General features: G+C 29.5%; 1 protein-coding gene across 1 annotated transcript; it reads left to right on the top strand.

Moving 5' to 3' along the window:
- The first annotated feature begins 11,081 nt into the window (after positions 1–11,081).
- LOC119689545 lies at positions 11,082–11,997 on the top strand. The gene is made up of 2 exons (XM_038104393.1): positions 11,082–11,224; positions 11,281–11,997. The coding sequence occupies exons 1-2, from the start codon at positions 11,174–11,176 to the stop codon at positions 11,986–11,988; spliced, it is 759 nt and encodes a 252-aa protein (XP_037960321.1). The 5' UTR covers positions 11,082–11,173; the 3' UTR covers positions 11,989–11,997.
- Positions 11,998–12,587: the final 590 nt, after the last annotated feature.

The raw sequence follows: 12,587 nt of genomic DNA, 5'->3' as shown, positions 1-12,587 counted from the left end.
AAGGAATATAATATAAAGCAAATTAAATTATTATTTTTTGAGTTTTATTTTAAAATGTTCATATGTATAAAGCATGCATAATATTAAGGATAAAAAATGTTAGAATGATAATTATATACTTAAATCTGAGTTTAGACAACTTTTTGTTGCTGTTTTTTTCTTAAAAATTTTGAAATAACTGTTATTTTTGGTCCCTTATGCGAAATAACAAAATTTGATATATAAAAAATAACATTAACGTATTTCACACAAAAATTATCCTTTGAAGAGTTGTTTTATGTTTTTTGCTTAGATAAATAATAAATAAATAAATAATTAACAAATAAATAATAAATGCAAGTCATATATTTTATATTTGAATTATAAATTGTGAATTTTATTTCAATTATAGATATAAACATATGATTGATTAAATGAATTGTGTTATTAACTATATAATATATTTTACATCTTTGTATTAATAAATTTACATTGCATTCTCGGTAGTATAAAACTTATATTTAATTATATTATATGAAAGTATTTTTTTGTTGTATATATATTAAGTGTGTTTAAATTCAGTGTTTCCTCTAACGAATAATATATTCTCCAATATAAATGGTGAAAGTCTATTTCTTTGATCTGAGAGTATAATTTTCAGCGAAGAAAACAGTCGTTCCACGTCTTTTGCCTTTTATTGGCATTATAAATATACTACAAATAATCCAACCGCAATAAAATATTATTATTCAAAAACACTGAAGATGATCTACGAAGTAGACCGAAATATTTGTTATATAAATAATTTTTTATAAAAATTAAAATATAACTAAATATTTAACACAGATTGAAAAGTGTTATATTTTATTTTTATAAATTTATGTATTAAATAAATGACCTAAGCCCAGTAACAAATAAAAAAACTAATTATTCAAAAACTAAAATTTTTTGTTCATTTAGTGTTTTTTATCAACGATGACAAACAGTACACTATGTTCCGTACTTTAGTGTTTGTTTTTGTTCACTGATAAAGGGGTTTGTTATTAGAAACTTTACCCCAGGAAAAAAGAATACACTTTTAAAGTGATGAATATTAGCGCTTGAAAGAAGGCCATGTTTTCTGCTCTTCAAAATCCATTCAGATTACTCCAACATTATGCTTATTGTTTTTCGTGTTATATTTTATTTCTATTTACGTACAATATGTTCTCTAACATGTAGTACGTATTTTTAACAATTTTACAACATGCTTTTTAGAGTGCCCATCTCATCCTGTTCGGTCTTACATATGTATTTAATTCTTGCAACTCCCATGGAACCCATCTAGACAGTACTAGGTGGTTTCGCTCATATTCATGTCAGTATGCGTTTCCATATGTACAATATGTTGTTACATTATTTGAGACACAGTAATACATAAGAATACAGCGACCATGGAATAAAAATACGCACCATGAACCCGTTAGTACTACTATCAAAATTTTTATTCAAATCATAGCAAATCCATATAACATATCTCATAGGCACTATTTGCCATTTACATAAGAAATTTGTTTAGCCAATGAAGGATGGTTTCGGCTCAATTATGGCTATAATATAAGAAGTGTAATATGTGTGGTTCGGTTTAGAGTAATAAAAAATCTTCCTTGTCATCCAATCAACTTTGTACGTTTCATAAGAACATCTGTGATTTGTGCGTAATAATAAAAAGGATTTTAATAAAAATAGAGCATTTCGAAATTTTTACCGCTCACAACTTTTTACTAACGGTTCCCGACTTGCCTTTAAAAATGGGAAGACATTCGTTACTCCATGCTGTGATGGCATTTTTTGAAATTTTATTTTCTCAACATTCAAAAAATTCTATATGACTCACTTTTATTTTGTACTGCAAACTATATAAAATAATATAAATTTTATGACATATTTAAGAATTCTTTTTTAAAGAATGATAATGTAGGAAAATGATAGTCTTAAATGTCTAATGATATATTTATTTCTTACTGCCTAGAAGAATTGTCCTGTCCAATAATTCATTTATGTCTGTCCTTCATTAAGGCTGGCTTATATTTACAATGATTCTAAGTTAAAGTTTTTAGTGAATCATAAAAAAAATTATAATTTTGAGATAATGAAATGACCATTTTGCTTTTATGATCTAGAATATAATATATAAACATAGAAAACCATAAATCGATGCCTAAATAAAGTTGTAAAACAGTTGATAAAAAGGACCGGAGTTAATTGGTTAAATGTTCATGAAGACAAGATTTGAGTTTACTCTAAAGACTATATTTTTCAATGCTTTGCGGAATGGTAACACGCTGCTAGTACTTTCCAGAATTCACAATTCTAAGAATATTGCACAAAAAATGTGGTGCATTGAAGAGTTCCAAATTCTTAGTTGGACAATGATCGGATTAGATATATGAATAACTTGAACGAACAAGTTGGAAACAATTTCATTATATATTGGAACAGCCCTTGTTGAGTGAACCTCATTCTGGAAAGCAATTTCCTGTAATTATTCAGCTAGTCACAACTTTATATTGTAGTGGATGCTCCGGGGATAGAGCTACTTTTATAAAAATTGCAGCCTCTTTAGGAATGGGCGATGGTGGTACAATCGACATAATCACAAAAAGAATTTTTGATACACACCTTAAACAAAGGAAAAATTTTTTTTATTGGGCTGATCTTAACAAAAGAAAATTTTTGTTATTGGCCTGATATGATGGAGAGGAAAATAATAGTAATATATGATTATCAAGAATTTGTACATTTCATCGAATATATGTTAATAGTACCGAAATTCTTCTAGCTGAAAAGAAAACAATTGATTCGTAACGTGGTTTCTCAAGAAAGCAATAATACTCTATAAAAGTACAAATTGTTCATATCAGGTTAAAAATGCTCCGTAATATTGTCATAGGGTACTCTTGAAAAGTGCATGACTGAAAGGAGAGTATAGCATTTCTTAAATATTTAATAGGTATTCAAATATGAACACGTATTAAGGCACATACGTCGCAAAAAATATCAGAAAATTTTATTTAGACGATCAAATCCGTTGAATCTCTCCGCTCAAACATGCTGACAATGCTATCAATTCAAAAATTCCCCGCATGTTTGAGCGAGTAGATTATGGCAGAGTAAAATAATATCCAAGTTTCACCAGGACATTGGTGTAATAGAAACACGCCTATTAATATTCTATATCAATTCAACTATTAAATTCCACTATATGTTAGATGCAATAAACTAGATATAGTTCAAAATATGTAAACCAAATGAGAATTATAATATTATTGTAAATCGTTTAACTCAGTCTCACTTGCATACAACAAATATGTAAGTTATTGAGTTTGTGGTTTCGAAAGTAAACATAAATAAAATATATATGCAATTGAGCTTTAAATTAAAACTCCTTTAAGTTTTCATTCCGACATATTTGGGATCTTGGCATTAGTTGTGTAATATAACATCATGAAAATGTCTTAATAGTACTGAAAACTTTCGGTGCTATTTTTTATAAGTTGTCATCACATAATTCGCAATAATAGGTTGGTCATAATTTAAAAGATGTTTGTCAGGATGTTTCTAATCATTAAAAATTTGAAAATTATTGACATATATGTAGCATATATAAGCTTGAACAAAATGTGGCATTTTTAAGTTCCATTGAACATTGGAAATAATAATCGTCATTAGAGTTCAGTTCTTTTGAATATGGAAGATAGTTCAAAATGCAATTAATATATTTTTAACCACAGCTATTGACAAAAGGTTAATCTGCACATCTTCGTAAGATAAAAATGTTTCCCTTGTATGTGGGCCATTCTTTCACAAATCGGACGGATTTTGGCAGAACTCATGATCTCCGACTTGGCTGAATTTTTTATATGAGCTCCTTTTATATAATAAGAAAACCTGTATCTCGGGAAAATTTTTTGTGCTATTTTTTGTGGAAAATTACTTAAATGATATTACGTTGCGTATGAGTGACCTGTAAGGCGCCGGATTAACTTATTTTTTTAAATACTTCTAAATACAGTACTATACCGGAAATATTTATTTTTTAAATAGATATTAATGGTTACTCCGAATCAAAAATAAAAAATAAAAACTTTTCTGATATATGTTTGGTGTGAGGTGAAGAAGAAATTAATTTTTAGAAAATATGTATAACGATAATACCGTAGGGTTTTCCGAAATTGTAGGGTTTTATGTAGAATTTTATTATAAATTGAAATCAAAAATAATAAAAATATATTAGAACTTTTGTAGTATCAAACTAATTATAAGAATTAAAAATAGATTAAAAAAAAATAAAAATAAATCTTAATATTTAATTATTAAATAAATCAAAACTTGTATAAAAATACGTCAGAATACAATTTCAATTTCAGTTTTTAATAAATGTTCAAATATTTATTATCATCAAAAACAAACTTCAAATGTGTTTTCGGAGTAAACGTTTTTCTTATGTTTAAGAAAAGATGGCAACACTAAAAATTTAGGAAAAATGCAGCACAAATGTTGGTCAAAGCAAAGGCTGGACTGACCTAGTACCGTTGCAACGCATTACTTGACGTGTATTTTGTTGTTGCTGCTTTGCACTTTTAATATGTTAGTCGGTTACCGAGCTCGCCACTCGAACTCGTGAATAACCGTTATATTTCGCAACCAGAAACAGTGCGAGTTGAAAAATATTCAACATGTTTTGCAAGGAACGGTACAAATATTTATGAATGGTACAAACGGTTTCAGGAAGGTCGAGAGGACAGTGAAGAACTGGCGAGACTTGCATGTACCTACTAAAACATATATTAATGATAAAATTATTAAACACATTATGATTTCTAATATAATGATAAGTATCAGAGAGGTTGCTGAAGAAAGGGTATCATGCAGTTTTATTTTAATTTGCGTTTTCCATGAAGTGGTATCCCAAGATATTTCGCAGTATTTGCGTATGAGATTGGAGCTCTTAGTAACATTATTGGGTGATGAAGTTCACATCGATTGATTGACTGTTCTCCAAATTAGTGTATTTTTTCAATTTATAGTCCAATTTTTTACTGTTGATAGTATGACTGTGTCATCAGCAAAAATGGAAGTCATGCTCTTCGGTGGCAGTGGTAATTAATTTGTGTACAAGATATATAGAAGTGAGCCAAGAATGCTTCCATGCGGGATGTCTGCTTTTATTTCTTCCACTGTACAAGTAAGACTTAAAAATGAATTAAGTAAGTATATAAAGTTACTGTATTAGAGGAATGCATAATATTTTAGTTTGCTGATTAGTTCTTAATGCCAAACGTTGTCTTATGCTTGGTCAACGTCCAATAAGCCCGGTAAGCATACGTTTTTACCTTCAAATATACTAATTGATGTTAGATAGAACTTTTAGCACTATTATTTTTATGTAAAGCGTGGGTTAAAAGTGCATTTCTAAAATTTTTCTATTAAGTTATGTCTAAATAATAACATAAGTTAATATCAGTATAAGAAATTAAGCATATATGAACTCGATTAATGACATTTTGTATAATTTTTTGAATTTTATGTGATTTCGTGGTATTGTGATTTGGACCTTCTTCCACACAAAAATTCTTTTGAGTCATAGTGGAAATTTTTAAATCACAATCTTTTGAAATATTACAGTTCAGTAATTGCTCTCACACCAACTCCTTTATCTCATCTGCAACGTCGTTCATAATGGTATAATACGAAAACCAAATGATTCCGCGGCCATACGAAAGCGGAAGTTTAAAAACATTGTTTAATAGAAGTTTCCATCGGTTTGCGGCTTGTATTAGTAGAATTTTTGAAAAAATATGATCCACAAATTTTTTGCAAATTAGCCACGATGTAATAGGTGTCAAGAGACTATAGGTGCCGCAAAATTAGAATTCACAGTCTTTCTTGTTCACAAATCTACTTGGTTGAAAGTGCGTTTTGTCGGTCAACATTAAATTTTTTAATAAAGGCTATCATATATGAAGTTGGGAAGAGCGTGCAGCACTTGGTTGTCTTAAAGGATGCGTAGACCTAACTGCTTCCAGAACCATTCTATTTACTTTACTCGTCATGTAATCTTTTCATATTTTTAGCTCTGGTTTCATGGATTTCGTAGGGACTAGTCTCTTGTTAGCCATAAAATCGTATCCAAATTCATCCCATTTGCATCGTAGCTGTAGTAGACATTACAGTTTGCCCTTTAAGAGCAACATTTTCCATGTCCTTGACCGGGTATATGGCAGTATAACTGTGCGAACATCTGTTATGTGAAGGAAGTGCCGACAGCACCATCAAAGGGACGTCGAATGCAGATTCGGAGGTATGCTGGTCGATCCTTGACATTAATGACACTTATGATAACAACTCTGTCACTGAACTAGGTGAGCGTGAGCAATCACCACACCTTCTAAAGAAGCCTTTTACATTCAGTTTAATCAAGTCTTATACGCCCTTAACGGAAACAATGTAATTCTGATAGGCGACTTTATTAAACAAATTGGACCTGTTAATAATGACTATGAAAATATAATTAGCAAACGCGCTCTTGGCACGCGTGATATGAATGGTGATTAATTCGTTGCGTTATGTATCAATTTCGACCTGAAAATAACTGGCTCAGTCTTCCGGCATAAGTAATTTCACAAAATTACTTGGCAGTCTCTAACTGGAAACTTCGTATCTTAGACCACATATTTTTCTCAAACAATGTCTTTAACATATGCAGCGATGTTCGGAATAAAAGAAGTGCAGAGATATGTGGTGACCACTACCTTGTCGTCGCATAGCTCAAAGTTATTGAGTGGTTAAGTATCAACAAACGGTCAACTGTCTTGAGAAAGCTTGATATAGAAAAACAGAAATGTTTTCTCACCCAAACTGTCTGCTATTAGCACTAATATGGAAAACTCTGAGAATAAAGCACCCACTGACGATAGAGAGGAAGATTTCCATATATGACGAAGGTTAAACAGTAATAGACACATTAATGTAAATGTACCTGTGTTATCAGAAATTTGTGCAGTAAATAATAAATACAAAAAATCTCTTGAAAATAATGCTTCATAGTTAATCCGAAAGCTACAGCAGCCCTCTTATGCCCAATTTCAAAGTATGGCCAACCAAAATCTTTCCAAACGATTTGAAAGATTCCTTTATAATAAAAATTCCTAAAACGAGCGACCCTCGTAACTGCAACAATTGAGATGGACTAAGTATAAATTCTTCTGTTACAAAAATATTTAACTAGATTATCTTAGACAAAAAAGTAGAACTTCTTACGAAACTAATAAATAGAAACTAGATTGGATTCATTCTCAAAAGATCTTGTATTGACCATATTAATATCCATATTATATTAATAATATTGACCATATTAATATTATACGCATCACTATCGGACAATCGCTCGAACTCAACTCGTTGCTACTTTTCATTGACTTTGAGCTTGCACTTGAGGCCAAAGGACTTCCGGCTAAAATTATGAGATTACTATAATTAAGAACAGTAATGAGGGAGGAACATGCAGAATCTTGCACGACGCAATAATAAATGATACTTCTAGTACCCAAAGTGGCATCAAAGAAGGCTGCGTTCTCTTACCGCTACTGTAATATGTGGCGATGAAATCCGCCTTACATATATTGGGTGCCAAAACCTATGCACAAATCAAATTTAAAGACTTGTTAATGGGACTCCTTCTTCAAACTTGCACGGACAACAGGCGATACCTTCGACAAAATGGATAGCAAGGATTTGGGTCTATATGAAGAAACTTCTTATGCAGGTTTGTCAGGTTTGGCTACCATTATTACTTTAGCTACCTTGCAGAAGGAGGGTATGTATCTCAGTTTGAAGTATGTGTTGATAAGAAATGTTACTACTTTGATGGCATTTTTTGGCAAATTCTATAGAAACTCAGCTGTCAAGAGGTCAAATTCAGTAGCTTTTTTGGGTTTTAGAGACTTAGTAATGTCTTTTATTTCCTGAGCAGAAGCTGGAGGTATCTTTATTTCGCTATCTAGTTTTATATTAGCCGAAATATTCTCTTCAGCATACTTCCGTCTAAGTTTGCGTTTTTCGGTAACTAATTGCTTGATTTCATTGGGATAGTTGCAGCCACTACTAACCTGCTTTATAACGGGAGTATTATTCCAACAAGCTTTGTGTATATTTTCTATACATTTTTCTATATCGTTTTCATCTTCTATGACGATAACATGATTTATCATTAATTGATTCGTAAGTGCCTTAAAAAGTTTCCAATCTGTGAATTTATTAGCCAGAAAATACGAGTTTTCTTTTTTTACTATAGAACTGCAAATATTTAAACAGATTGGAGAGTGATCTGAGTTCAGATCAGCTCCATTCTTAATTTTATAAAGCTTTTAGAAACTTTTCTATAGTTTCATAAGATCAGGTATCAATAAAAGTCAATAAGATTAGGTATCTTAGGATTAGGTTTTCCCGTCGATATTGTTTCACAACCAGATTGTTGACTAGCTTTTAGAAGTTCCGAACCCTTAGTCGTAATAAGTCTTGAACCCCAAAAGATATTTTTAGCATTAAAGTCGCCACCAAGAATATCTCCAAGAGCCTTTAACACTTCAATGTATTTTTCTTTGACTATATTATGCCGTGGAGGGCTATATAAAGCCGCTATCGTTAAAGGTTGGTGATCAGCTTCGATTTCAATTGAAACTATTTGGAATTCAGCAATTTCTTTAATAATAATTTATATAAATTTTGTACGTATTATAAAATTATTGATTAATTCATATAAAATAATAAAATTTAATACAAATATATTAATTAAATAAATTATTTATAACCCATAAAAATAATTCTTAACCAGAATGTTTTATTTTATAATAATAAAAATAATTATGTTATGTTCTATAAAAATTATTGTTTTATAAAATTTAACCTTAAAATTTATAATTTTTAAAATAATTTCTATTTATAAATACAAATTTTTGAATTAAAATCTATTGTATATTTTTATTAAAATAAAATTTAATTAAAACTATACTAAGTTAGATCAATAAATATCTATTCTTATGTAAATATTTAATTAAATAATAGATATCTGTTAATCAGTAACGATTTATAAATTTTATTGATTAAATTTTATCTAATACCATTTTGAATTTCCAATGAATTGCATTCAGTCGATTCCCTCCTTTTCTACGTAATGTTATCAACAACTCGGTTATAAACCCTTTAATAAACTATCAAGCGATCTCCTTTTCTTTACTGCATTTTTCCTTACTATAGTCCATACCTGGTGACGTAGGTAAACTTTAATCTCTATGTTCTCTCCTAATTTCTATAATTATATAGCCAGTGTTCTGAGCTTCACCCTCAATGGTTGGATTCTTAGTCTCATTCTTTCGAGTGATTCAAAGCATGTCATTATATCTTGTGATTATTATCACTTTCCGTCAAGAAGACTATTTCTTCTGGTACAACATCAACATGGGTGAACGTCATTATGCTGCACTCTACATTACAATAAATTTGTGAAAACTAAAATCTAGTAATAACTGAATTATGAAATATCAAAAATAATTCTGTAGTTCAAAGTTGAAAGACAAAAATATCATTAAAACCAATTATTCTGGAATTATGAACGAAAACTATTAAGTATTTTTTGAAATTATCTGCTAAATTCGGTGTTCCAATACCTTTTCTATATTATATACATTAAATTATTTCTTATAATTCAATTATGGATGTTAAAATCATCTAATTTTAACAAAACGAATAATTAGTGAATAAACTAAAAAATACTAACAAATAGTTTGAAATGATGTCTAATCTACTGCATTGGTATTAGGTGTACTTATTCAAAATATAGAGTCATTCGACCATTTGACGAAAAGTGGATTAACAATCAGTTCACACTTAATTATTCTATCCGCGAAATGATAACTTCAAGTTCACATTAATATTGTGAAACATTTGTAAAAGTCCACGTAAAAAATATTGCAAAATATGTTTGGTCCTCTATAGTCCGCATCAAATACAATGTAATGCATTTCTAATCAGATTTGGGTGAAAACCATATGTACATCGATTATAGCACTCATATAATATATCAATTCATATAATTGAGATTTACCTAATATATTTTTGTCTCGATTTATGGTAAGTATAACTTATTTGCGATAGTCTCGATTAGTATTCACGATCGGAAATACTTTTTAGTGAAACAAATCACTAAACAATTTTTCTTTGATAATATTTTTAAAGCTTTGCACTTACCATATATTGAATACTGGTTAATGGTTCCATCTCTAGAATATACAATGTATCCGTACTCATATGTAACGTGAATATCTCTAATAAAAAATTATTAAATGTTCTCAATTCTAAATTATCTTGGAATGCTGGAATAATGACGAGTTTGTACTTATCTGTTAAATGTGTGCTTTTATCTGTTTACACTTCATATGAAACGACAATCAATAGATTTCAGAAAATAAATTGAAAAAAATTAGTGGTCATTCATTCACTTTTAAATAAATTTCGTGTGGATTCTATATAGCAAACGTGGCTAATTGCTACATATCTATCGAGATATATATTAAATTACGGTAAATGCAATTATGTGAGTTTATTATTACAAAATTAGCTCCTTTTAGTAACATGAGAGTCATTTCGATTTATTACAATAAACGATCCATATTAAATTGTTTCGCTTCTATTAGGTTCTTTTAATAGACAAATTATTTAGATCTGTTAAATTAACTCAATGTATATGAGCACTCAAAACTTCAAAAAAAATCTTCTTTAAAATTATAATAAATCTAGTCTTATAATTTGACAATAATTACTTTACACTGTTTTTATTAGTACTCAAAATTGGTGTCATAATAAGTCTAAGACTAAAGAAATTGAGTAAATATAAATATAGTGTACAAGTATGATTAAAAGAATAGAACAGTTATCTCAGGAACCATATATACTAAGGCATTTTGTATAGTGAATTGAAATCGTATTGCTCTTTGGAGATAAGGCACAGGTTTGTCATTATAAATAGCAAATAATGTCTGCCTGATATATTTAGTTACGTTAAAGCTATAAAGCTGACAGCAGAGCTTAGATCATTGATTTGGTCAAAAATAAATAGTTCATCCTTATATTCCTGGAAGCAGATATTCTTCTAACTATGAATAAGAATCTTATTATTTTGTTACTTGGAACAGTTGCAGTTGTTCATGTAAGTTTCCAGTAAGGAAAATGCAAATGAAATGTTTAATATTCCAATTATTTTAGTTGTGTGCTGCACGACCGGAGTCAAATTCGTTAGAGGATCTCAATCAACTTCAGAAGCAGAACGAGTTCAAAAATAAACTTTCATCGTTTATGGAAGAGGACCTGAAAAAAAAAAATTTATTCAATGACCATTCTAAGGTATTTGCATCAGTTTACCTCGAATATTATGTGCATGCTCGTGAAGCCATACAGGAATCGATTAAGGTTTATAAACTTGTGATAAAAGAGCCTTTTATTGAGAAATTGAATACTGCATACATACGCTCAGAAGTTGAGGAATTTGATAATTATGTTAAAAAAGCCGAGTCATTGGACACAAAAGAGAGGGATGAGTTTTTGGATGTTTTGGATCAGCTTTATAATCGGTTAGATTATAATATGGATAAATATAACATAACACTATTGGAAACACCAACAATGGAAGATGTTTTAATTGGTTTAGCATTGGAAAAAAATGGCATTGTGGAAGCAAACAAGAAAATTGAAGAAAGTTTTTCAAAGTTCTTAGTAGAAATGTTCGATATTGTGGATAAGTACATCGCTAATTTATCAGCAGAAAATAAGAAAATCGAAACCAAATTGATTGACTCAATACAGAAGTACAAAACTCTGGACATTCTTAACCAAAGGAAAACTTTTCAAGATTTATTTATATCATTTGAAATAAAAACTTTATTGAAGAAGTTAGAAAATGAAAAAGAACAATAGATTAATTTTCCATAATGTGTTTTTTTATATTTTATGATTAAATTTATTATTGGAACTCACATTTATTTCATATATCTTTTCTTATAACGAGACTTACAATGAATTTTAAAATCTTTTTACTATCACATAATATTACAATTTTTATTTTGACTATAGATTGTTTAATATAAAATAAAATAACTAAACCTAAAAGCAGTGCTCTTTCAAAGAGTTTAGAAAGACATGGCAGTAAGCTTATTGGGCTGTATGAAGAGGCAAGAATGGGATCTTTACACCATTTATGAATCATAATAACCATGGATGTTTTTTACTCTGTAAAAGTAAAATGGAATAATTGCATTAAAAAGTTCTGTGATAAAATTTATGACCGAAAAGGCGTAGGTTTTTATCATGATGAATGAGATGTTCTCATATCCCGGTGACTTTTTGCAGTCTAACTAGTTGGTGATTATTTGAACAAGATCATTGGCTGTAATCTTCATATCAATAGATAATGCATAAAGAGATTGAGTGGGAAAGTCATAATATCCGGTTGCAGGATTTAGTTGGAGTACGTCTTTTAAGTTATCAGCAAATACGTTGGATTTTTCTTCATCACT

This window comes from Teleopsis dalmanni, chromosome X, assembly GCF_002237135.1.
Source record: "Teleopsis dalmanni isolate 2A chromosome X, ASM223713v2, whole genome shotgun sequence".
Lineage (NCBI taxonomy): Eukaryota > Metazoa > Arthropoda > Insecta > Diptera > Diopsidae > Teleopsis > Teleopsis dalmanni.
The sequence above is the reverse complement of the archived record's forward strand: the minus strand, read 5'-3'. Positions and strand labels throughout refer to the sequence as shown.